We start from the raw sequence: 23549 nt of genomic DNA, 5'->3' as shown, positions 1-23549 counted from the left end.
AGTTGTTGGCACAAAAAATCAACACATTTATCAATTATAAGATCGTTCATAACACAATCCCAATCAGTCACACCAAGGAATGCTGCTACACCAATCCCAGTTTCTCTTGGTAAACTAAGATTCTTTGTAGTTATCCGAGATAATTATTCAAGAGATTTCTTGGAGCTTCTAGAGATTGGCCAATGTAGTTAAAAACACCTCTTTAAACAAAATCTCTTAAAACTATGCTTTAAAAAATTCCTTTAGAAATACTTCTTGAAAATACATATTTCGAGACAAAAACATGTGGCATATTGTATTTCTATAGCATATTTCTGTGCGTAATTTCGAAATTATGAGACCGTGAAATTCGGCTGAAATTACCGGAAATCGAGAGAACAAACACGCAAAGTGAATAATTGACAAACTGCAAATCTGCGCGCGCGCTTTGAAACGTAAACGCAAATAGAAGATACAACAACTCTCGACTTCCGAGTGAACCCGCACAAAGAGCGAAGTTTGTGTCTGACAACGTCGTTTCCGAAGCATGAAGCGGGCCGTTTATCGCGGCGAACGTTCACGCCGGTTCTTGCCAGTCGAACGAACCTGCACCAACTCTATAATTGACTTCTAATCTCGCATAATGACGTCGGTGTATCAGAGACGTGCGAAGACCGCGAGTCCATGACCGACGAAACTTCTTGCGACAAACACGATGAGGATTGCTTTGAAGCAGTGAGAGATAATACAATCGGCGTACGACGATGTTTAGTCGGTTTTGTGATCTCAGGAAGGAAACCGACCTAGAGACGCTAACTCGAGAGGAAGATCAGGGTTAATCGTCCGGAAGGTACGAACATTCCTGAGTGACACGGGAGGAAACTCCGAAGACAATGAGGATTGTCTCTACGATAAACTTTGACTATTTCTAGAATTTATGCTTGTTGTTGCAAGTTGCTACGCTAGATGCTTCATTAACTTTCGCGCTACTAACTTTGCTTCGGTCGTCATTCAAAAACTATATTGGCCTGTAGATATATACTGGGAACAAGTTCCACTATACATACTGTTCAGTTATGAAAGAAGACAGTAACTACGAAAGAGTGTAAAACTAATATTTTTGTATCTTTGATTTAGTTTTATTATTTGTTTAATAAACACAGTTTTTTTCATGATTAGGTAGTATGGTCGTGTAAACTATATCGCTACATATTCAGTGAACACATGTTCAGTAACTGTTTCATTTACACGTTCTGCGCTTCTATCTATTCTAACACACATTGCGATCCTGCTGCGAAAATAGCTGTGCATGGTGTCATATAGAGATTGGGCAGCACGTGGCAGGAATGTGTATTGTGTATGTAATTCAGAAGCAAGAGAATCCTCCGTGAATCCTCAGAGAAACATAGTTTCAGAGAGTTGGAATTTCTTTTATTAAATATTCTTTTCGTCATTTTTTTTTATATTCGACAAACAGGAATCTGCATGCAACCCAGTATCCCTGCAGTATAGTAGATCAAGCAACTCTGTGTACGTATAATAATTTTTATAGTAATTTTATTCGATCGATATTACTGTAGCAAAAGGATTAAAAACAGCGAATTTTTATTATTAAATATATTTTCTTTTCTTTGATAGAATCTTGTTTCAAATGTTATACGGTCTATCGAAAACGGAAATGAATAGTCACATGATAATCCGGTGTCCTTTTGCTACATGTGTTAGGGATTTAACGGAGTCTAGACTGTCTACAGCCCTCTGGATTGCAGAGTGCCACGTAACCACGTGGAACACGGGAAAAGGATTCTCTCGCAGGACGCTCGACCAATCGAACAAATAAAACACGGCGCAGGGTTCGACAGGCTGATCTCATCGCCGAAATGACTACTTGTTCCACACCCCGCCCGACAATATCAGCCTGCTAACCCTGCCCCTTCGGTGGAAATCCCAGCTTCTGTGCTTTTCGATCGCATTGTCGGCGCTATTCGCTCACAACGAAACGCGATATATCTATACGTTGTCGACCCGTATCGTTTATGTTCAAGAAGTGGACACAGGGACCAGCTTGTCGATAGCTTCATCGCGGTTTACACATGTTCCAAGGATTTTCTCTATTATTATTCGTGATTTTCTCGATATTTTTCTATATTTTCTGAATCTTAATATTATAACGTACTAAAACAAATATTTTTAATATCATAGTGTAAATTTCTTGTGTTTTTTGCTGATAAAAATATTTTCCTTGTATTTTCACAATCAGTTCACATTTTTATGTTAAAACGAGCTCAGATAATTACGAGTCCAATTTTCCCCGAGATGGATTAAAGCAAACGATGTTCGGTATTAAGAGGAAGTCGTTCGGAATTAAAAATTTAATCGAGAATATCTGTCTTTCTCCTATCTCGGTCGTAGACAGGGATGCAAGTTGATCATTACGACGATTTTCATTTTAAATTTGCTGCTTAATTTGACTGACGGCCGTCCCTAATTGCGCGCTAAGTACGTCAATTTTACGAAGAATAATTCACGAAATTCATTTGTTAAGTAGTAAAACCAATCAAATTAAAAGGTTCCCAGACTTTCCTAGTGTCAGATCGTCCGCTTTAAAGAAGCATTTCTCAATGAAATTTATCTACCCTTGTTTAGTACCCGGATGTTTACTCCTATGTATCTTCGGCTCTAAATCAGCAAGCGCGAATCAATTTCGACCCTGTTGGAGATTTGCATTGAACACGTAAACAAGGAAGGTTGTGGAACAACAGAAGGATTTACACAGGCATTAATGTGGAATTGAGAAAGGAATTGTACGCGAGCAATTGCGTTATATTTAATTTAGTTCAAAGCCTATGTGGAATATGCTACTTATACACCAATGATTATGTCTATATCTATCCAGTATTTCATACATATATACCAAGTGTATTTTCAATTCCCATTTTATATTCCATCATCCTCTTATCCTATTTACGTATTTTTATCTGAAACAGAAGCTTCCTGAAAAATATTGTATTAAAGAATTCTCCGAATGAAAGAGCTAATATTAATTTCTAAAATATTATCGTAAAACTCAAATTACTATCGCATACGTCCAAAGTATGCAACGCTCGACGAAACAAAACTACGAATCCATTGGAGCGATTAACTCCACCTGTACGATTATTCTTTGACTTGCGTCAATGCGATAGCCAGAGTTCTAGGCAGGCGGATATGTCTCCCGCACGAGACATCATTTGTCTCGTAGCAGGATTACGTTCAATCGCATCTGGATAAGCTCGTTGACTCGGATCGCAGCTACTCGCTCCGATATTTTATCTCGTGGCACGTTTTCATCGTTTCTGCTCTTTTTAATAGGTTACGTCGTTCGATCAACTCGACCTCTTACGCATGTACATGCACGCGTTTATGGGATGAAAAAGGGATCGATTAACCAGGAATCTCGGCGTATAGTCGAGGGAAAATATTGCTCGACGTCGATCGCCAAATATTTGACGATTGGGTGATCCCCTCTGCCTCGGCTGGCTCCTTTTTACAGGAACGCACTCCTCACGTATCGACGATAGAATTTCTCCATTAAAGCTTTCCCACTTGGGTGTAGATAGATATCGTGACATCGTACGACCACTTGCTTGTGATTTATGAAAAGACATAGAGTTTGTTGGGAAGATTATGGGGCTGGTAGTGGCATTTTATCAAATTTTCATCGGGTGGTACGTCGATTTTAGAGAAAACGAAGTTTTATTCTCATAAAAAAAATCCTTGAACCGTAGCAAACTTATGTGGTTGTGATAGAATTGCACGATATTTTCTTCTTGTAAGATTGAAATTTTATTCTCGTGAAAAACGTCTTAGAGACTGTAGAAAAATGTTTAATAGAACTGTATGAAGTCTTCGCTACCCAAAGGGGATACGCAGATTTTTCAAGAAGCAAAGTTTCTTTTTTTTATACAAAATGCCTTAAGAACTCTGAGATTACAAGAGTGTAGTAAAGTCGTATGAAACTTTGAGTAAAAGAATCTATTGGTACCTTGGGCTTTCACGAAACGAAGTTTTCTTTTTATACATATAAGAATCGTAGAAATTCTAATAGCAGGATGAAAATGGTATCTCGAACGTATCAATACACGATAGGAGAAGTCATGTTCAACCACCCTTATCAAACCTGGCGAAATATTTCATACCCTTTCTTATAAAAAATTTCTCTTATTGAATTCTTGATGAAATAAGCGGGTCGTCGTCGGAATTTCGAGGCGCCAGTTGGGTCTGCGCCTCGAATAAATCGCTTGGCTTATCCAAGGGGTCATAGCGTTAAAACACGATGCCTGCCTATGACCACCGCTAGAGCACGTATCGCGGATATTCCGTCGGGATATAAATTATCGCTATTTGTACAAGAAAAAAGAATAATCCAACCCTCCGTTTTTAGGTTTTTTCAAATATTTCCTTATTTTTCCTTGCACAATTTCCAAGCGAGGGGTTGAGTTATTTAAAAATTTATTCTACGGATTATAGAAAAAGGATCGTGAATAAGTTTAAGTAAATTTAATTAAACTGGCGCTTTGAATAATATCGCGGAACAATTTCGTTTACGCTACCATGATCTAAACGAGCGCTAGGAGATTTCCCTTAGAAATCCCTCTCTTAGAAACGATCCCTCAGTTTTCAGCATGACGAACTCACTACGTGTGCGCGCACGTCGAAATACAACGCGACGCGACGTCTCGTCTCGTCTCGTCTCGTCTCGTTATGACGAACGTTCACAGAGAAAGGAGATCCCAAAAGAACTCGCACAGTCGTCTGATAATCTCTGTCCTTATTATCTCGCCTAACGAACCGAGGCGAACGATGGAACGCGAGAGTGCCGAAATTCCTTGCGTGGAACGCATAACAGCGCGATCAATTCGAAAAATTCTTCAAACACCCTGTACTGTACCGTCGCGTCGCGTCGATATGAGAATTCTTCGCCGAGTTCCGAGCACCGTTCTTAGCTACGACTTTGCGCGAGTAATCTAGAGTCGCTCGAAGTGCGATCGTTGCATTGAACGACGCACGATATCGGCTCGTTATATCCCAACCGGCGACGCTGTGCCTCAGATACGAAAACAGACAGTTTCAACAAGCTGAAGGCAAACAGAAACAGTTTTGGTACTTAAACGAAAAGTAAAAAGAAAATGATATTATTTTTAAAGGACATTTTGGATTTTTAGATAACTATAGGGTGTAGAATATCTAATTAAGGCGTAATGAGTCGATTTAATCGAAAATTTTCCTTAAAATTTCTTTAAAATCTACAAAAATCTATAGAATTTCTACGAAAAATTATTCAGAAATTGGTTGCCTTTTTTACTATTCTGCTAATTCTAAAATTTATCAGCGGTGATCGAGAAGAGACACGCATCACAGATTTTCAATCTAATATCATTTAGATGATATTTATTATAGGACGCGTTATCTGACTCGCACATGCCTGGCCAAACAAATTTGTATGTAAATAGCAGTGGTAGCCAACCCGATAAATTGCTACATTGTTTGTAGGTTACACGATATAACGTGTATTATTTACCGAGACAAATATATATGAATATTTTTCGACGAAATAAATCGTCGCAACGTTTTTTATATGCGAGCTATACGAATTCTGTTTGTTGATAAACGAACATCCTCCTAGTCGTCCGGTTGAAAGCTCGTATTTTTTTTTTCAAATGTCCTCTTCCTGGTTTTCTCTCCCTCTCGTTCTCTATCTCTCTTTCCCATCCCCCTTCTTTCGAGCATCCCTGAGTTTATACGCATTTGCTTTGATAATTTCGCCAAGGATCGCTTTTGCTAGGTTGTAAGTGTTGCGCTTATTGTTCAGGCTGTATCAGTTACGCGGAACATTGCGAACAAAATTGTTTTCTGCGGTGAAATTCCAAGAGGATTAAGAGAAAGGAGAGTATTTGCGCGCATTAATTGAATCTGCCCGTGTAAGCTTTGTTACAATTTATTTAGCGCGTAAGCCTCGTCGCAATTTTGTTTTTGCACGTATGAATGTAATATTCTTAATAAAGCCGATTGTTAGCCGAAAATTGAGTCAACTACAGATGGGAAGTTTTCTGATTGTCAAATATTAGTATACATATGGCACTCTTGAAGAAATGGAAAATTAATGTTATTACCGTCGTCGACAAATATAGAGAAAAGAAAGGAGGTTACTATATAAATAAGTTTATAAATATTTAGAAAGTTTCAAAAAATTTCACCATCGAAGTATATCGAATTTACTTGATCGTACCATACAAATTTCCAAATGCAAATTAATTAATACTAATAGAAATCACTTATTGCGTTCTAATTACGAAATAAGATGTCCCACGGAATATTCCAGAATCCCTTATTATCCCTTCAAATCAGTATGAAAACAGAGACTATCCATATATCCAAACAAGCCATTCAAGTATCCTCAAGAAACATTGACACAAACGTGCTCGTCGTTTCACGCGTATTCAGCCAAAAGAAAAAAAGAAAAACACGGATTTGGCGAGAAAATCAGGCAAAAACAGAAAGAGTACAAGGAATGTAATGGCAAGAGGAAAAGTGTACTCGTTGATTCGAGGCGAGTTCCGGGCGAACTGGAAGGCGCATCACCATTGAATCAGAAGGCTCTTGAAAAATACGAGGCAGTCGTTTGAAAAGCCGCCTCAACATGATCTCTTTCTCTTTCTCTTTCAGGTTGGCGTACGAGTCACGGCGATACTCGGCTCTGTGCGCAATCTGGATCAAGGCCCGTGTCGATGCTTACCTACTAGGAATTCCGATATTGCAACTCAGCGTTTCGCGCGCGAGCTCACCCTGTTCACCCAGCGCGCCCTTCCCTCCCCACCCAGTCCACCATGGCCGGTGTCGCGTTGGGTGCGGACATACGTATGCACGTGAAATCGACTAGGTGCATGCGTCCTCGATGTATGTGTGCTGCCAGGCGAAAGCGAGTACTCGACTAAAAGCGAACACGCCACGCTGCCGTGCCGAATCTAACACATCGAATGAATATTTCGAAGCAAACACGTACACTGTCTCACCAAAGTATTTGGACACTAACCATACAATGATTTTATGTGTACGCTTTATGTGATTCGTTAAGCATATCGAAATTTCATTAGCAGTGTAACGAGACTCGACTGTTATGATTATATTAAATTATATTATGTTATTAAATTAGATCCCATTAAATGTTGAGGTTTATTAATATATAATAGACAATCGATTCAAATACCTTTGTGAGGTATACTATATATATATATATTTTTGAATTTGTTTGACACTTTATCAATATAATCATGTTAATCAATTGTCGTGATAACAATACTAACGAAATTTCAAAATGTTTCGTGCTATACACGTGACGTATTCGTAGAAGATGACTACGACTGTTCGAGTGCTTTCGTGAGCCTGTGTAACACACGACTGAGAGAACACACGAAGTGGACGTTCTAACGAGTAGAAGTTTGACGGACGAACGGTTCGGAGCGACCGTGAGGGACGTGCAGCGAAGTTCCTGGCATTTGCATGAAAGGTATCGCATTCGATTAACGGATTCTGGGTTAAAAATTGAATTATTCATGGCACCGTGAGGGGTGGCTGTTTAACTGTCACGAGGCGAGCTGTTGTAAAGCCTTGGATTTACAAGGACTAGGAATGATTTCGGTTAAACGATATGGAAGTGGTTGGGGCTTAGATAGATGAATCGATGGTTGGGGAGAACAGATTGAATCTCATGTTCTTCTGTACATAGTTTCAATAATAGTTAAAGGATTAAATTAATTGGCTGCCTATTCCTGCAACACGAAATCTGGTCGGGTTCTCATTTCCGCCGAAAAACACGAAACCAATCAAACCACCGTCCTACCTTCTCGTTCAGTCAATACGTTCTGTTGGGAAGGGGAGCATTTTCCGATAAAGACAAATAAAATTCCCCGATCGATCTTGCGGCCAACATTCTCCCGCTGGCTAAAATTCATCAGCTAAAAGAAACAACATCATCGACTGGCCACTTTTCGCAACAAATAACGAGCGTTTCTTTAGTAATTTGTTACGAAGGTGGGAAAACGAGTGGCTTGGTCGTTGACGACCTCGGAACAACGGAGCGTTCCCTAGACGCTCTTTATATGCGTCGTAAGTCGCAACTCCTATGAACTAAAAGCCAAGGATACTCTGGAGCTTTTGCGTTGTCTTGGCAGCTATCTCTGATCTAAGTTGACTCGTCGTTGACGCACGAAATAAAACGTTCAGTTTGATATGGCTCGCGTGGACGCCGAAAGGGGACACATAAATTTCACGAGGCAACTCAGTCGCGCGATTGCACTCGCAATTATGGCCACTTCGCTGGAACGGAGCGCGTCAGTTCGAACAGGAATTGCAATCTCGCCCGGATGAATTATCTCGTTGGCGAGGCGCGTTCTTTGGAGCGGTGTATGCCAGGCAAGTGACGACGCATTGTCTTGAGCACTCGCCGAGAATGAAGTGGTTTCATGGAACCTGCGAGTGGCTGTTTATCGTGTGCCCGTTTTTTCTCTCTTCCAGTGTCACGTGGACACTGGAGAAGTAAGAGGAATTTTTTGATGATCGCGCTCCACGCTTTTTACACCTTTTATCTAGATTCAAAACGATGTCTCGAATCCTTTTTAATCTCTCGACTATTTCGCTGATATCTGTGTAAAAGTCGAGGAGCGATTTAATGGATTTCGCGAGATTTAACAGGTCTCATGGTTTTTGTTTCGCGGTTTCGCTTTTCACCGTGCGTTTTATACAATACGTTACGGAGTTAGATCCGGTTTTCGGGATATTTATAGAGTTATTCGTCGGTCGAGATAAGAATCTCGCGTAACGCGAATAGTCGACCGATCATTTTCCATACCTGAGACTTTTCCCGTGACATTTATCATTATTTCTTTCGTACCGGATCGGGTCGCTGGTATTCAGGGATTGTCAAGAGAATAAGATATCGTTAAGGCGGAACGCTCGAACTGTTGGCTGGAAGTTCCAGTGAAAGGTGTTATTACGAATAATTTCCTCCTCTCGGAAAGCACACGCAACGCGTTTCATAGTCGAACATATGCTACAAAATTGATTTTATCCGACTCTGGAATAGCATCCGAATCTTGTCGATTGTTGATACCTGCGTAGCTTTTGTTACGAAATATTCTATTTTTCGACGTGTCCGAAAAACACGTTTACAACCAGACGAAAACATACAAACATGAAACTTAATTTCGATAGAAAATATGCAGTCCACTGATCGGCGATTGTGTAAATTCCAAAGTTAAAACAAACTCCAATCAATAATAGAGTAATATCGCGTAGTTTTGGTGTAGACGCTCGAATAAACACGAAAATAAACAATCGGCTTAAACTCCATCTGCTCAATCGAATATCACCGTTCGATATATTTATTTCGTTTCATTCGACTTTCACGCAACACAATCGCAGAGAAACGGGTCAAATACTCGTAAATAACAGACAGTTCGATAGCGTTGTCGGGGTATTACGCGATTATCGAGAAACAGCTAGATTCAAAGGAAGAGAAATCTGAATGAGTAGGATAACGATAGAAGGACGAACTAAATTTCAGAGCCACGAGAAAACTACTTAACCGAATGATAAAATCTAAGTGCCTCGTTCCAAGCAATTTTCGCGAAACTTTAATGGAGACGCCTTGCCGTTCGTACAGATAAAGATGCTTTATCGACTACTCGAGTAATCATCTCGCTCTTTGCATCAATTAACAGATTCGAACCACTTCGATTCTCGATCCTCCGATCGACGATTTTAACATGTTCCGTGTTGCACCGATTTCATGCGATTTATGATTGGTATGTCATCGATGATGTACGTAGTATATTTGTCATATCTGTTAAAAGAATTGTGCTCCCTGATGGTTAGAAAATTACAAAAATATTATCGTAGAGAAAAAGCTTTGATCCATAAAAGATCGCAAGATACGTTATAATTGCGTATAGAAGATGATACTAGAAAGATTTTCATGATTCTGTTTCTTTTTATAGTCGTTGTACCAAGTGGGATGTTCGGTGTTGATGATCACTGCTGGACCTGTTAACCAAAAGCTTCAAAATGTACGTTTCCATAAAGTCCATGCAGTTGCCAAAGTTTAGTCCTTAACCCTAAGAGAATAAGATTACGAACGCTTAAACAACAATTAAGTTCCGACACTTCCGTTGTCCTAAAGCGAACAGTACTTACAATAAACTAAATATTTGAACGCCCAGAAATATAATTAAGAGAGTCGTGACACGTACTTTGATTCTAAAAAAGATACATCCAATTAGATTGTACCCTTCGACCCAGCCATGTTCCCATAAAGCAGAGCTTCTTGGTTGGAAATACGGCAAGATCGTCATAGAATACCGGCTTCTTCTCTGATACTGAGCAACCACACCTTCGTAGAGCTTCTAAGCACATTATAATTCCCCGTAGTCGGTAGTCGAGTTATAAATCTTTAATACTGTTAGCACCACAGCGATGCGCCTTCGTTCCGGACTTCATTAGGGTTTATTTTACGACGTGGAATATTCAGCAGGAAGGAAGAGATCCACAGGCTTAACGGAGGAGTGCATTTTTCGACCCGCGCCCCCTTGCCACCTCTCGAAAAGACCTTCCGTGAGTGTCGGAAAGGGAGGATGATGCGTCGCATCTTCGTCGTTAACGATATCGATCCGCGAATCTAATGCTAGCAACTCGACTGATTCGCACGGCCGCGAGGGTAATTAAAGTCGCGGGAGTACTCGTCGGAAATTCGCCAACTTATATTTGCGGAACGTGCCTCGCGAACGTCGTCCGGGGATGGAAGGCGAAAGCTCGCCCCTTTTCGTTCTACGTGACACGGTTCCACAGATCTATGTGACGAAGCTTTTACCCGGCGCTGAGTATTACACAGGATATCATAAAATATGTTTGGGATATTTATAGAGTCGGTTCTGAACATCAAAGCGATGAGAAAATGTTGGATACAAAAATGTCGCTTGAGACTTACTTGGAAATAATGTTATTTTACGCTAGAGATGTATAATGGTTGGTATGGATAAATCTGTTGACGAATCTTTCTCACTTGATGTTTTCAAAAAGAAGTCTATTCTCTGATAGACTTTTAAGAGATAATTATTAAACAGAGAATTAGTAACGTAGTCGATGAATTATAATAGCGAATAAATGTGCCAAGTATCATGCTTTGTACATGTGTTCCAACCTCTCGATAAATCAATCGAAAGTACGTACGTAAGTAGTACGTAAAAGTAATGTACGTAATCCTGATTTTTACGATATCTTAATCAAACTATCGAATAAAAATATATTCCCATCAAGAAATTTACAATATTCGCTTCGCGCAATGACTGGTCATGTGAAATTTTGATTCTGATTCCAGTTTTCCTCGAAGTATCAAACGTTTCGAGACAACGACGAAAGTCATGCGATATCGAAGCAAGTCCCGCGTGTTGAATCACGATGAGCTATTCACACGATTCGTGTGGAGAATGAGCTTTTTCAGGTGCAACACGACAGTGTTCCGCTGTTTCTCATCGAGATCCTGAATAAGATTTGCTTCCAACTTGACGGCCAGAGAGGGAATAGAATTCCCGAAGCTTGTGCACGAATGACAATGTATCAAAAGATCGATGTTGTCTCCGCTGGAAGAAACTGTTCTCCTCGAGATCGTACATCAGCGTCGAGCTGATTACTCTAGTCGAATAAGGAGGAAATCCTATTTACTTGCGATACTTCTCAGAGAAAATGTTATTAGCTCTTTGCCAAGATAACTACGGCCTAATTGCGTTTAGTTTAAACTTTTATCTTAGTTAAAACTAGTTTATTAGTTTAAAATCGTTTCTACATCTTTCTTTGTATCATGCATTTTAGGGGAAATGATTTTTGTTTATTTGTGAGATTAATTATAGGATTAATTAATATACAAAGCAGGCCGAAAAAATAATTTATTAATAAAAATTATAATTTTCCCTATATTATATCAGAATAGTAGAATCAAAGACACAATTTCTATGTACCCAATACTAATTAATGTCCAGTTTTAATTACTGTTGATATTGGAATTGTATTCTGCAATATCCAAATCCATAATACTGGATGTTCCGACAGTGACAATAGCTAGTAGTCTCAGCACCGTGTAGCATAAATGTACATTAATTGATAGGTATCTTGTATATCAGGTCTATGTTCATACTACCCTGAAATCTTCCCCTTTGATCAGAAGCCGAGCTATTTCAAATTAATTAATTAATCCTGAAATTTCCCTATATCGACTAGCTCACATAAATACTTGAACACTTATCATAGAAAACTTGCATATCAAATATTACGAAATATAACATAAAATTGACATAGGCACGACATATAAAAATTCTCTAAGTTTTATATTAAAAAAAAAGAAAGGAGGCTGGTGAAAACATATAATTTGAAAATGAAGTAAAAAGACATAGTCTCGATAAAACGAAAAACCTGATTCATCGTGTTTTTCTTCTCTGGTCTTCGAAAGTATTCGGATACTTTGCAGAACTATTCTGTAGAGTCTCTCTTATCTTAATTTCTTCCAAATTGAATTAATCAAATCAGAATTTCCCTAAAATTCCAACCTTCCTATGATTAGAATACTCCAGCAACCCCATTTCTAGATTTCTCCACGCTGGCACCCCCTTAATCACGGTCTGGCCTCTCTCGTCAACATAGTATGGTTCAAATTGCGGCTAAGTTTCCCCGGGGCGGTTCACCGCGTTGAAATTCGTGCAATTACACCGGGAGGAAAGTTTTGGTCGCGTGGCCAGGACGCGACGATGGCCAGGGGTGAGCGTGTGTACCTCCGAGGAGCGACGTTTTCGGATGCACGATCCCCTCGTCGAAGCTGTGCGCGGAATAGCAAAGAGGGGTGGACTGATGAAGTCGCACTATCCCGGTAACAGGTGAAGATCCGATCCTCTGTAGTCACCTTGCGGGGCCCTCCCTGATTCTCTCTGTCGCAGAACGTACGCTCGAGAGTGCGGTCACGTAGCGGCCAGCCAGCGAGTTAAATTTTTCAGTGTCCTGTTTCGTAGGAGTTACGTCCTCCATTATGGAAACTTTCCCCTGAACGGGCAAGCTCTTAGGGATCATGGAAGCGACTTAACCGGTAAGAGGTACTCGGTTTAAAGGATGAATCACATTGTAAGAGAATCGTTTGCTTGCTACCCGGCATGCAAATCGTGATCTCTGTTCCTGAAAAAGCTTTTACCAAGCTTTCCACATTGGGTAACTAATCAGTTGAGTGGGTATATTAATTGATAAATGCACGCGGAGCAGGAAGCTAAAGGCATTTCTAGAGATTATAACGAAACAGGGGTAGAAGTCCAGGAGCAAATTTCGGATATAACGTTGTGTGTGGATGTATTATACATATATTTGCGATTGATGAATTTTCTATTCACGTCGAGATGTATATTTCAAGATTAATTCGTTGGTTAAACAGTCTTCAAAGCGGGCGAAAAGGGATATATGCGTGCATATGTATATCGAAGCAACACGTAGACCCGCACCCGCAGCACTACTAGGGGCTAAATTAACTCGCGAGGCGGTTAATTAGTCAGGCTGTTAAATTCGGTGTATCAGAGCGAAGATGTGTACCTTCATCAGCCACCGTGCGAAATTTTCGTGGATCAGAAGTACGGCACAAGAGAAAAGAATCTCGTGCTCGTTAATTAGTCGTAGAAGTAATTAAAACTCGTTTACTTCCAATCCGTCTATCAAAGATTAACTTCGACCCATTCAATAAATGTTCACCGTGGAACATTCTCTCTTTTCTCGTTCCTTCTCTCTTCCTTATTTTTTTCCTTCTTTTTGTTTTCCCTACGTTCGCTCCTAACGAGCAGAACCCACCGTGAAAAAGGTGCCGCGAGATAAATTTAATTACTCACCACAACATCCTTACCCGCGTAACCGTGTCGAATACATAGATAATCGTATAAAATTCGTCCCAATCTCGCGACCAATCATCGCACCACGTATATTGTAAATTATTTCGTTCCTGTCAATTATAGAGGAGCGTAAATCTCGAAAAATCTCTCAGGATTTATATCTAATTAACGCGATACACAAGGATTACGTAAATTTGCATTTATTTAAATTTCCACGAGACAAACATTCGCCAACTAATTTTCAATACTTTTCGGTAATTTTTAATTTGGTCGCTTTTGATAACACGTTTAAAAAATATAGCCATCGATTCGACTCACCGATTCTGATGACCGGCGGCAGCGACATGGCAGTGGTGACCAGGATGACAATGACGGCGAACAAAAGTGCCATTGTGCTCGACGTAAGCTCAACTCGCACCTCACTATGACATCGTTCTTGCGTACTCCGTTTCGGGGCAGAATGCGATACCAGCAGCCGAAAGAACCATATGAATACACGAAAACTAGGATTATTCACGAACACTTTAACACGGAACCGCACATTGTCGGAGCCTCGCCGCGCACATCGATGCAAATCCTCAGAGGACCTTCATTGTCCACACCTGAAACGATACAAGATATTCTATTGAAAATGAAATTCATCTGTTCCAGTTATTTTAAGTTATTTCTTTTAGATTCCTAATAATTGGACTGCGAGTATACATTCAAATTTCTGCCGTTATGTGCGCACTTAAAAAATTACGCCCTAGACAGAAACTCGTTTCACCTATTCGATAGACGCACCGAATGCAGTTTGAATATCTTAAATATATTTGCATATTACGCGTATACAGTGCACCTTTGTACTTTTAAATTTTCCACTTGGAATATGAGCTTACGAATTTACAATTTACCGATAATTTATTTTCTGTGCATATTATCTACAAATATGAATATTTCCATTAATTCCAACTTTATAAACCGCTGTACTGTCTATGTCATCCATATCAACTTTTTATCGATCTGCTTTTCATTCCGAGATATTAAAGAACGCGAATTCTAAATAAAGTGGGCAGAATTTCGGGAAAACGTGGAAGCAATGTCAGACGAGCCGGCGTTCTCATTAGGTAAATATCGATTATCGAAAAACACCGGCAAGTCTCGTTCGAAGCGTTCAATGGTGGCCGCATCGCCGTATGTACATATAATCCGTCATTATGCGAAAGGGAGAGCAGGTGCACACAGGGAATCGTGTTGGTAGAATCATGCAAGCCAGACCGCTCGGATATCATTGGCTATCCGGTATAATTTCGCGGACATCATGTATGAACTTTACCTCCATCTTCCGCATGTGTATAAGTTTGCCGATGAGACCTAATGCACGTCATCAGTTTAATAGGAAGCTTTCCAGCGTGCGTAAGCTACGAGCATAAATTACTATGTGCATCTTGGAGCAACGATGCGTCAATTGAATTCACGCTCGAAAAAACAACACAACTCAGCGCGGTACAAAACGTTCCTGAAGCGATATTGTCACTAGCGAGTTTCGTTCGATTTGATTCGTTGGCAAAAGGTCGGTTTTATTTGAGTGGCGTTTTCGTTGAAAGTGGTCGAGCAATATCTTCTGGTAATTGAACTTTCCAGGAATTTCTCCTCCTCGTTTCTTTCTTTCTTTCTTTCTTTTTTTTTTCTTTTTTGTCTGTTTGGAGATATATCTCATGATTCAGCGGATACGTTTTAGCGAAAGAAGGATTATGTAATTCTATCAAAGAATCTAGATTATTTTGGAGGGGCGAGGGGAGGGAAAGTCGTTATTGAAAGCGACTAGGTACTTCCTTTCGATAACTGAATCTTTGAAATTCTCGCAACACTTATTTTTCTACGTGTATTCGAGAATAATAGAGTACGATGTTTAATAGGATAGTTGTATAATGAACAAATCTAATGGGACTTCTTTTCTATTCGGGAATCAGCCACTTGGTGTTTACATTGCAAACGAGCTCCCAGCTTCTCGAATTAACTCGCTTAGGCGTTAATCACAATGGGAGCGTATAACGTAAAAAGTTGCGTGGTACACATGCGGCGTAAAAGTCACATGGACCGTGCACGGTTCATTTGCATGCAGGTCAAGTGAAACGTTAACGCGATTACGCGTGCAATTTGCAAACGTGCGACACGTGTAGGGATAGTTATCGATGAAAATGGCGCGCGAATATCGCGAGAATGTACTCGGTACGTGTCAATTAACAATTATAATTGCGTTCGGTTCGATGTAAAACGAGCAAACCTGTATAATTCGTCTAATGGCCAACGTAAAGGCTTCGCTGAAAGTGTTTTAATGACCATAGGAAAAGTACTCTTGTCCTGACGTAATTGAAAACGCTTCGCTGCCGTTATTAAGGTTAACTGTTGTTATATCTACGGCGAGATAATGGAGGGATTTATCGTTTGTTTAAACTCACGGTCCTCTTGCTGCGTCTTGTTGTTAACAGTGAAATGTAATCTGTGCCAACAGGACGCTTAATTATGCTAACAATAATAGTTGTATATTCAGTCGTTTCCGCAAACGCGACGCTCGATTTCGACACGATAGAATTCATGAATTAATTCTTTTATATTCCGATATGATAATTAGAAATTAGCTGTTATTTCTGTAGAGGACTCGAGTAGGATGGTTGATCGTGAGATTTGTTAGACGATATTGCTCGTTGTTGAAACCGCCGAGTATATTTCAAATAATTAAATAAATAAATACAGACGATAATCGCTCGTATTAACAGGTTCGCTACAGACAGTGTAAACGTCGCAAAATAAGATCGCTGATAGATACTCGATAGATGCTCGATAGATGCTCGGTAGATACTCGTAGATACTCGATAGATACTCGTCGATAATTGCTAGATAACCGAACTGGTAACTCTTACGGTCGCGTTAGTTTATTTATACTGGTGGGGAGAGAGCCGGAAAATTCGAATTCGAATTTTCTTGACGGTTGCACGTAGAGGTGACATTATTTTGCCCCGAGTTTATTTATTATTACATTACGTGCATCCTAAAGATATTGATATTCCGAGGCAAAACAACCCTCTAGCTCATGTGCCGCTACACTTTTTTGCACATTATAGAAGAAATTTGTTTTAATTTTTAATTTGTACCTTCGTGATATTTACTTCTAGTTACAGTACTGTGCGAGGGTCTTAGACCATTTAAGAAATGGAGATGTTTCGTGTTTTTAAATGAATATAACGATGCTTAACGTTGTTTTAAATTTGTTCTCACTTCTTAGGAAGTTTTCAGTTAAAAAATTAATTTAATCGGGGCATTTATCGAAATATCTGTAAACAATTAACAAAGCGGGAAAGACAACGGACAAATAACACTGTAAAGAATTTCTGAAGATTCATTTCTATATAACGTTTTATATAACAGCAAGTAGAAATACTTTCTCAAATACAGTTGTCGTCATAAGATCGGTATCGTCTATGATTCAGAAGTTTTGCGCCTACCTACTGTACATAACGTTTCCACCTCGACATTTTGAGATCACAAAATGAACTTGTCTGCAGAGAAACTTGACACTTTTAGAAGAAATTTCTTCAACGTATCTGTCGGATATTTCGATAAAGTGTCTTGCAGCTGTCATTCGAGATACAATTACATTTCGAACTTTAATATATCACGTCTACAACACGGTCTCGATCATGGAAACCATCGGACTACGTCGCGTAAGATCATCTCTGGATAAAAATCTCGCAGCTGTTCGATTCCTCTGATCAGCGTTGATCGATAGAAACGCACCGAGCGTATAAAAGGGCCTTTATAGCAGAGTACTGAGCTCGGTGTCGTTGCCACATGCAGCTCACGCTTCCGCTATTAGAGTTAACCTAAACGGATTTAAGCTAACCCAATTTAGCGATGGGTAACTTTGCCCCTAGCCGTGTTTGTTTGCCGTTTCTCCACGGCCGGCCTTAAGCGCGTCGCTTGATTACGTGTCTGTCTCCGAATCGCCCTTGTTTTCCTATTCTCCATTCTTCTTCTTCCCTAGAAACGTCAACTCCGCCATTATCTTCCCTCTCGGTGATTTCTCTGTTTCTATTCGGCTAGATTTTATCAGCCATCGCGAAACTTCACGTGGTTTACGACTCACTCGCTCACATTTACCCACCGAAGTCATTTCCTTCTTTTTAGCGATTTTTCATGGTGTATCCCAGTGAATATTACCGACGAAATAGCAGGGGCCCGAGGATTACGCTTCGTCGACGATCCACGTAAACGACAAAATCGATCATTTATTGCGGTTTTATTTCTGGTCGCTCGTCAATTCAATCGATCGATAATCCATCATCATTTGTTAGAACACGCGACACCGGTAAATGAAATCGCTCATAGTAATTTAGAAAATTTGATCGGCTCGTTCTGACGAACAGTGATCATCCGAAATATTTGCCGGACCCATCCCTTCCCCTCCCCGGACCAGCAAATTACGCAGTAAGATTGCGCCAATTACCATCGGATTTCATCGAGGGGGTTGAAAGTTTGTCAACGTTAACGAAGAAACTCGGTGAGTTCGATCGTTGTCTTACGACTCTCAGTTTCATTCTTGTTGCTATCGGTGAATATTGTACGTAAAAGATATTCCTTTTATTTTCGAAGACTGTCGCGTAAAGTATTCTTCGACTGGCAAGCAAAAATAGCGAGAAGGCAATTGAATTTTTTCAAATCCATGAGAACGTATCGGTTCTACGGTCTCGCCATTTCCGAGGGCTGTAACGTAAGATTTCTGGGAAATAAAAACATATCTTAACAGATATGTGTTGGGCAGCTGCCAGACACCTGTCTACTTAACGTTTCCCCCTCGACATTAATATTTTGTAACCTTCCTGATATACGGTTTTTAATACAGCCTTTTAATGCAACTAGAAATGCATGTTTGATGGTTTCCTTTGAAAAAAAGAAAAAAAAAAAAAGGAAAAAAAGGGGAAAAACGCTGAACAGCATTGAGAAGCGTAAAGTTAACTCCCTTTGTACGTTTCGAGGAGATGTAGCTAAGGTACATTTGATTCGAAATGGTGAATAAAGATTGAGAAAAACTTCGATATTCTTTTGTTGTTCGCCTAACGTTTTGTTTCCGCATAGAATTAACCTAGCGAAGCAGTGATTCGTAAACGAAGATCGGACAGTAAGCTATAACGATACATTGTAACGGTTCATCGTCCTTGTGTTTTGCGCCAGGCTGAAAAAAGTGGACATGAAAAAGAGATAAGGGAAGGAAAGAAGGAGCAACGATGAGACGAGGCTTTCGTTATCAAAGGCGTCCGGGCAAAAAAAGGCGGAGGAAATGGTTTAATTAATTTTGTTGCGAGGCAGTTTATTAGCATCATCCGGCTTATGCAATTCTCGCTCGTAAAATAAAGAATCCAGTGAATTACTGACGTAATAAACAGTTTCAGGATATAACATGTGACCTTCTCGCAAGGAAAAGGAAGGTACAAGAAGGTTTAATTAATATTGCTACTGAAAAATTCTTTGTTAAAAACAGAATTTTCTTCTTAATCAACATGCACTTCAATATTCTTTTGCTTTCTAACAAAACTAAAGTTATTCCGACAGAAGAATTCCGAGATCCTCAGGGTGTCATCGACAGATACAAAAGGAGTGAGAAATCGCAAAAGTTATTATGTAAGCGATCCTCGTGATCGGTGAACTTTATCGCCGTCGCTACGAAACTCGACTACACGTTACATGCACTTGCTCGACTCGTTTTATCACCTTGAAAGCTTCCACGGAATTGTATATCCTTTTGTCGATCGTCTCCTTTCTGACACGGTTACTTTTCTTCTCTTCTCCGTTTCAGACCGGTGCGGAATTTTAATTATTTTCATATGATGATATTGTTTTGGATTTAGATGCGTGAAAGGGTAAGCGAAGAACGGTTATATGTATATATTGAGAGAGAAATGGAACTTGATGTGCAATGCATAAAATTTATAATGGAATATGGACTGAGCTTTTCGAGTGGCATAGCGTTTCAGTGACATAAATTAACTCCCAATTATATAGAAAATTATATATAAATATCCGTCAAATTGAACGTTTATTAAGTATATTAATTTCGTCCTTCTTTTGTTATACGAGTCTATTGTACATGTATAAGATCGTTGAAAGGAACGATCGTATCGTTGCATAATGAAATATTAGAATTTAATTATAATAGAAAATGTACTTTAGCTACAGTAAGCGATTCTTTTCGGGCGACTATAGACACCACAATCCCTTCGCGTGAAACGCAAATGCAATTGTGCTAATTTACGGTACGCACTAAATACAAAGTCAGAAGGGATAATAAAATAGTTCCATTCGATAATTCCATTTCGAGCCGAACCTAGTTAATAGATTCTGGCATTAATTTATTGACAGGCGAGACTATAAATTATCCGCGTACTTCCCGCTGACTATATAGGTGTCCATTCCAATTGTAATTATCATTCGTTTCCTGATTCTTGAAATTCTGACAACCATCGAATACAATTCAGAGGAGACACGGAAATCTTTCAAAAGTGAAGTATATTTCAATTAACTTCTATCCTATATATTTGAAAAGTATATATTTTTCGGAGGAATGTAAAAAAGCATATCTGGCAAGGCTCGCGAGCAAAAGTCGCGGCTAGCGAGATACAGATGGAGGAAGTTCTAAAACTGTCGAAACGAGAGCAAAGTTGGAAACGTCGTAGCACGGTTGCACGGTAATTGTCGTTATTCTTCGGGTGTCTCGTCCTCGGCGAAACCCATTTTGCTTGCGTGGAAGCCCGAGAAATTGTCGAGAGAGGGAGAAAGACAGACAGACAGACAGACAGAGAGAAAGAGAAAGAGAGAGAAGGAAGCAGAGAACAAACAAGTTAAAAAGACTACATTCCTATCGTGTGGTTCGAACACGCTCGTTCGTTCATACGAATTGAACATGCCATCACAACGATCGAATCGTTGCCACGAACGCGTGTTCTACGATTATTTTGTTTTATATTTTTGGAGGGCCATTTTATAAATCTTTGGTATTTAATTCGATTCACATTCGACACGTGATCCTGTACTCGCGAACAAAATTCCGTAACGCAATATCGTAATTCGAGCGGATTTGTACGAAGAGGGATTGGTTAGCAGAGTGGATGGTTTTCGAATAATTTCGAAACTAATTCTCCGCGGCAGAAAAGGGCCGTGCAATCATCGTGATTCATAATGAATTTTCTGAGGAAAGTAAGGCTGATCCACAGATAGAGACGTTGAACAGTAGCTACGCGCTTAAAGCATTCGTTGGATGTAATTAAATTAGACGAAACGTAGTTAGAGCAATGGTTCCATTCGTACCGTACCTTTGACCCGAAATCGATTTCGAAACGATTCAACCCTGTTCGTAAATAGTCGCGGAGATTGCTTCGGTGGTAGTGACCAGAAATTTACCAAAGATATACATACGTAGCTTGCGTGTCGAGGTCGCCTAAGTTGAATGCGGAAGACCGTCGAGCTTCGTCAAAAGCATGAAAAATATCTGCGAATTACTAAACGTTGAACGTGCGTCAATTTATACATATGATTATCTGGTTATAATGTTAACAATAACAGTTATTTTACTAGTGGAAGCCGAGCGTCGAATTTCCAGAAACAGCATGGCGCCATCAACCATGAATTATAATTACGATCCGTTTTATTTTGCAAGTCGTGCGCACCGACGAACGCCTATCCACTCGTCAATTGAAAAACGTTCAACGCTGTCAACGTCTAAATCGATACATAAACGACATTCATATTGAAACTTGAGCGAACTCGTTTCGCTAGAAATCGAAGTTTTGCAAACGATCGTGCTTATCGAGAACGTTCGCGGAGGTCTTATTAAACTTTGCCAACGGAAATTGTATCTGCATGAAAACGACGATGAAAATGACGAGTAGAGGAAGGCGATAAGAGAAGGGAAAGAGGGTGGGAAACTGGTTCATTGACCATTAATCCTAACCGGTCGGAAACCATTGGAAATTCATGCGTATCTCTGCGTTTCAGCCGAAGCTGTACATAAACCACGAACATGGCTAATACTGCTGATCGTCGCGTGAAAAACTATCGATAATCGCGACTGATGACACTAACGCATAGTTAGTCGTCGATCACACATCGACACCTGGATTACTAGCGGTTCGGAAAAAAATAAAAAGAGTATCGCTTCGAACGTCGAGTAAACAAATTGCCTTTGGTTCAAGGCCAGCGTAGAATTCCTTCCCTTCATAAATCGTCTACGTTCTCCTCATTTCTATTCTTAAATTCTTGTCGAAACCTTGTAGAAGCCACGAAAAACCATCGCGAATATATTTGTCTGCAAATGGTTATAGGCGAGTACTCACATTTCTCCCCTTCGCGCCAGACACCGTCAAATATTCATCTAAGCCAGGTAACGAGTCCTCACTTCACTCGTCCGTCTACCTTGCTACGGAGGCACCCTGTCGACGCTTTGAACCACTAGACACTCGCGTTTCAACGTTCACTGCACGAGGCTTGTCCTGCGTAGCATGCTTCACGCCGGAATCGAAGTTCCGCGATCGGATGTCAGGCCGGAAATCTGATTCGCAACGAACCACAGGGCGAGAAAGAGGGAGGCAAAGTAATTTTATCAGGACGATCTAGTCAATTTTTTCTCGTTAACGCGAGATGGTACCATCGAATCACGTCGATCCAATACGATAGGCCAGTTACACCGGTCGTTATCGTCCTCGTCGTACGTGATCATCGGATATGTTCATCCCGATAACCGTAGCTGAGTATTATCTGCAGCGAATTCTCGTTGTCCTGCGGGTTGTCATAGCGGGTTGGCGGATCGGCTTGAAAATTCTCAGATCTCGCAGGACTTTCCTTAACGCTCGTACATTATAGCAATTTCGATCGGAAAGCGGTAGAGTTCGAGAATCGGTACACGCGGGCAACCGATACGCGATATCTTTCAAATATTCGAGATACTTGGAGCTAAATACTATTCACTTGGTGTTTAATCTCTGACGTCTAATCGACGAGCAAACTTCGTTGTGCCCTCATGTTCACCATTCATCCTCTGATACATCACCTTTTCATAAAATACATTAAAATACATGAAATAAAATAACCGTTCCGACTAATTCCCTCTATGAGTTTCAGCCTCGAGATTTATTAATTAGAACACGCCTAGAATTCTCCGCCACAGCCACTTCAACCCCTTCGTCGATCTCCCTCCAACTCTCTCTCTCCATAAACACTCTTGGAACACTCGGTAGATTAATTTTCCTGGTCCCGAAACAAAGCTACGCGCACCTTCGTGAATACATCCGATCCTCGAGGGTCGAACAGACACGCGATCGAGAACACCTCCCCGTTTTTAGTACGCGCGGTCCGACGATCGCGAAAGACGCGCGGGCACTGGCTGCGCCAGGACGATCTACCACCCCCGGACGAGTGCGCGGACCGCTATCGGAGGAGGTGGTGGATGGCTTTCGAGGGGTGGCCGTGCGAGAAAGAGGGACAACAGGGTGGATACGCGGCGCGACGGGAAGCGAAAGGGGAGGCTGGCGCGCACGCAACGCACGGAATCTTTAGCCCCTTTGCTTCATGGGCCGAAGATACCCTGACAGGAACAAC

General features: G+C 40.4%; 1 protein-coding gene across 9 annotated transcripts in view; it reads right to left on the bottom strand.

The window, feature by feature from the left end:
- LOC122566456 (glutamate receptor ionotropic, kainate 2) overlaps nt 1-23315 on the bottom strand; it is a 148067-nt gene extending 124752 nt beyond the window's left edge. For 8 of the 9 annotated variants that reach the window (XM_043723697.1, XM_043723704.1, XM_043723696.1 and 5 more), the window contains exons 1-2: nt 22289-23315; nt 14241-14524 (exon numbers count right to left, since the gene is read on the bottom strand). In XM_043723697.1, coding sequence (XP_043579632.1) covers nt 14241-14313 — 73 coding nt within the window. In that variant the 5' untranslated portion in view covers nt 14314-14524; nt 22289-23315. Of the gene's footprint in view, nt 1-14240; nt 14545-22288 lie in introns of all 9 variants that reach the window. The other variant, XM_043723698.1, reaches the window with a different exon arrangement.
- Nucleotides 23316-23549: the final 234 nt, after the last annotated feature.

This window comes from Bombus pyrosoma, linkage group LG4 (assembly GCF_014825855.1).
Source record: "Bombus pyrosoma isolate SC7728 linkage group LG4, ASM1482585v1, whole genome shotgun sequence".
Lineage (NCBI taxonomy): Eukaryota > Metazoa > Arthropoda > Insecta > Hymenoptera > Apidae > Bombus > Bombus pyrosoma.
The sequence above is the reverse complement of the archived record's forward strand: the minus strand, read 5'-3'. Positions and strand labels throughout refer to the sequence as shown.